We start from the raw sequence: 2,500 nt of genomic DNA, 5'->3' as shown, positions 1-2,500 counted from the left end.
AAGGAAGCTCCAAGAGTGAACTGTGGCAGTCAAGACACAGTGGCGAGAGGGTGAGGGTGTGCTTTTTTTTCCAAACCCCTTTGAGGTGGAGAGGTTCCTCGTTTGTTCCTCAAGGAGCAGGGTCCCTCGGTGAGGAGAGTAACGAGTGTCCGGCTATTGCGTTATGGCGATCACTATTTACGTGGAAAACACAGTCCCGGAGAAAAAGTCTGCGGTTCAGGTATGGTTTAGGAGGCTTGGCTTGTCACAGGTCTGGGATAAAGGCGTTTTAGAACTGCGTAGTATTTCCATTGTATCGTATTTAAGTGGTGTTTGGCTTTTGAATGAACGTACAGTGTTATCTGTAGCTGTTCTCCGTTAATCTGTTAAGGTGGAAGCACTGATTATTCTCTTTCTCTTTCTATTTCTCCCTTTTTCTCTTCCTCTCTTTCTTTCTTCTTCTTCTTCTTCTCTCGATCTTTCTTTCTTTTTGAAAATGGAGAGACGATCCATGAAATGACTACATACTTATAAATCAAATTAACCCCCCTTCCTCTCCAAAAAAAATACACTAGATATCTGTACCACAGCAATGATCGGATTGTGTGATGCCGTTGCACCGGCCTCGGAGCGGGTCACACCAGTTTTTATTATTATTATTATTATTATTATATATTCCTTATAGTGCGTCGACTTATGTCAACTTTATTCCAATCTTCACTTCAGTAATATACAGTTATGATAAATCCACCGGTATATATTTTTTTCTTTATCATTATCATCCTAATCTGATTTATCCACAAACAGAACTGCTTCAATCTAAATAGTAATTTTTTTTTCTATCAAGGCTTCACGTAAATTTACGTAGAAAGTCGTATGTTGAGAATTTGCATTAGACTTTCTTCTTGTGATTTATGAGGACCTTCCTGGGAAACTTTTTCTTTCCACTTTTACCTGACAGGAATTAGAGAGAGAAGGGGGGGGGGGAGACCTGCGCCTGCACTTGACTCTATCTATTGGAATAAAGTTAGAAATTAGAATAATAACAAGAATATAGGCTTACCGAAAAAGGACACACACACCCACCCACCCACACCCACACACACACACACACACACACACACACACACACACACACACACACACACACACACACACACACACACACACACACACACACACACACACACACACACACACATACACACACACACACATACACACACACACACACACACATGACCACAAAAACGCATTTGATATTACAAAAATATACAGTTATTGTAATTTGTTAGGATTTTATCAATTAGATATTAGCCTCTTTTTCTGTTATTTATGTTAGTTTAGTGGATTATAATAATACTTATGAGACAAAGGATAGAAAGAATGATATGTATAAATATAAAACGAAATATAATAATGGTAATAAATGATAATAATAATGATAATAATAATAATAATGATAATAATAATTACAATAATAATAATAATGTTGATGGTGATACTAATGATAGTGATGTTAATAATGAACAATGATAATGAAAATAAAAATAACACCAACGATGATAACCACCCATGGTTAGATAATATTTCATGGTTATAATGAAGGTTAATAAAAAAATCAATAAGACTGAGCAAAATGAAGAAACATATATGAATTAAGTACAAGTAGAAGCAGTAATAATAATGATGAAAACGTACTGTCAAAAACACAGATGCATTTATTAAAAGAAAAATAACGAAAACAGCAATGATAATGATTATAAATAACTGCAACATTAAATATATTCATGACGATTATTACGCTTCATGATAATTAGGATGGTAAATGATGTATTATTTTGACTGGGGTGTAGTTCTCAGTAATCAAATATAATAACCTGACAGCATTTTATAAGTAAATTGCGTTGAGTGTAAAGACTTTCTTTTTTTATTACAATTTTCAAAATTAATTTTACTGTATGTTGATATTCAAATTATGTTGCCCATATATAAACAGTCAGTAAAGGTAGTTGCTTGTGTTAACGTTAGTATCATTAGAAAGTAGACATAGTAAGTACAGGAGTTAATATGATTATATTTTTCGTTTTTGTTGATACTATATCTGTCACTGAGACAGAACTGCAGATTTATTTTGTCATGTTTCACATTTTCAAACTTTTGCTGGTAAATAGAACGAAATCTAGTCTCGCAAAAGTTGTGGTTTTCTTTAATGTTTTATTTAATGTGTGTTAGTAATAGTAACAATTATATTTACTTGCTTAGTAACAGGGTAATATTATTATTATACGCTAAAGTATGGTATAAATTTCACAAACTTGATTCTTCCAATACAGTAAGCCCTGAAGTAGTTTTAAATAGAGAAATTTCTTCATGTACTGAACATTTTCTACCGCGTCAACACCTACGGTCATTATCGGCGTATTAAGAATGCAGCTCTAAGGCGAAGCCCCCCATGTATAGCGTTAAGTTAAAGTGCTGTGGCGAAAAGGGTAAAGCTGAGTTATCGAGTAGGACGGAA

The 2,500-nt window shown here is 34.1% G+C and overlaps 1 protein-coding gene across 4 annotated transcripts in view; it reads left to right on the top strand.

The window, feature by feature from the left end:
- LOC125032010 (leucine-rich melanocyte differentiation-associated protein-like) overlaps positions 1-2,500 on the top strand; it is a 41,003-nt gene that overhangs the window by 14,146 nt on the left and 24,357 nt on the right. The window contains exon 1 of one of the 4 annotated variants that reach the window (XM_047622963.1): positions 68-220. The exons of the other annotated variants lie outside the window; for them this stretch is intronic. Coding sequence (XP_047478919.1) covers positions 164-220 — 57 coding nt within the window. The 5' untranslated portion in view covers positions 68-163. Of the gene's footprint in view, positions 1-67; positions 221-2,500 lie in introns of those variants that run through there. 4 annotated transcript variants of the gene reach the window in all.

This window comes from Penaeus chinensis, chromosome 14 (genome assembly GCF_019202785.1).
Source record: "Penaeus chinensis breed Huanghai No. 1 chromosome 14, ASM1920278v2, whole genome shotgun sequence".
Classification (NCBI taxonomy): domain Eukaryota; kingdom Metazoa; phylum Arthropoda; class Malacostraca; order Decapoda; family Penaeidae; genus Penaeus; species Penaeus chinensis.
This window is presented reverse-complemented; position numbering and strand designations above follow the sequence as displayed.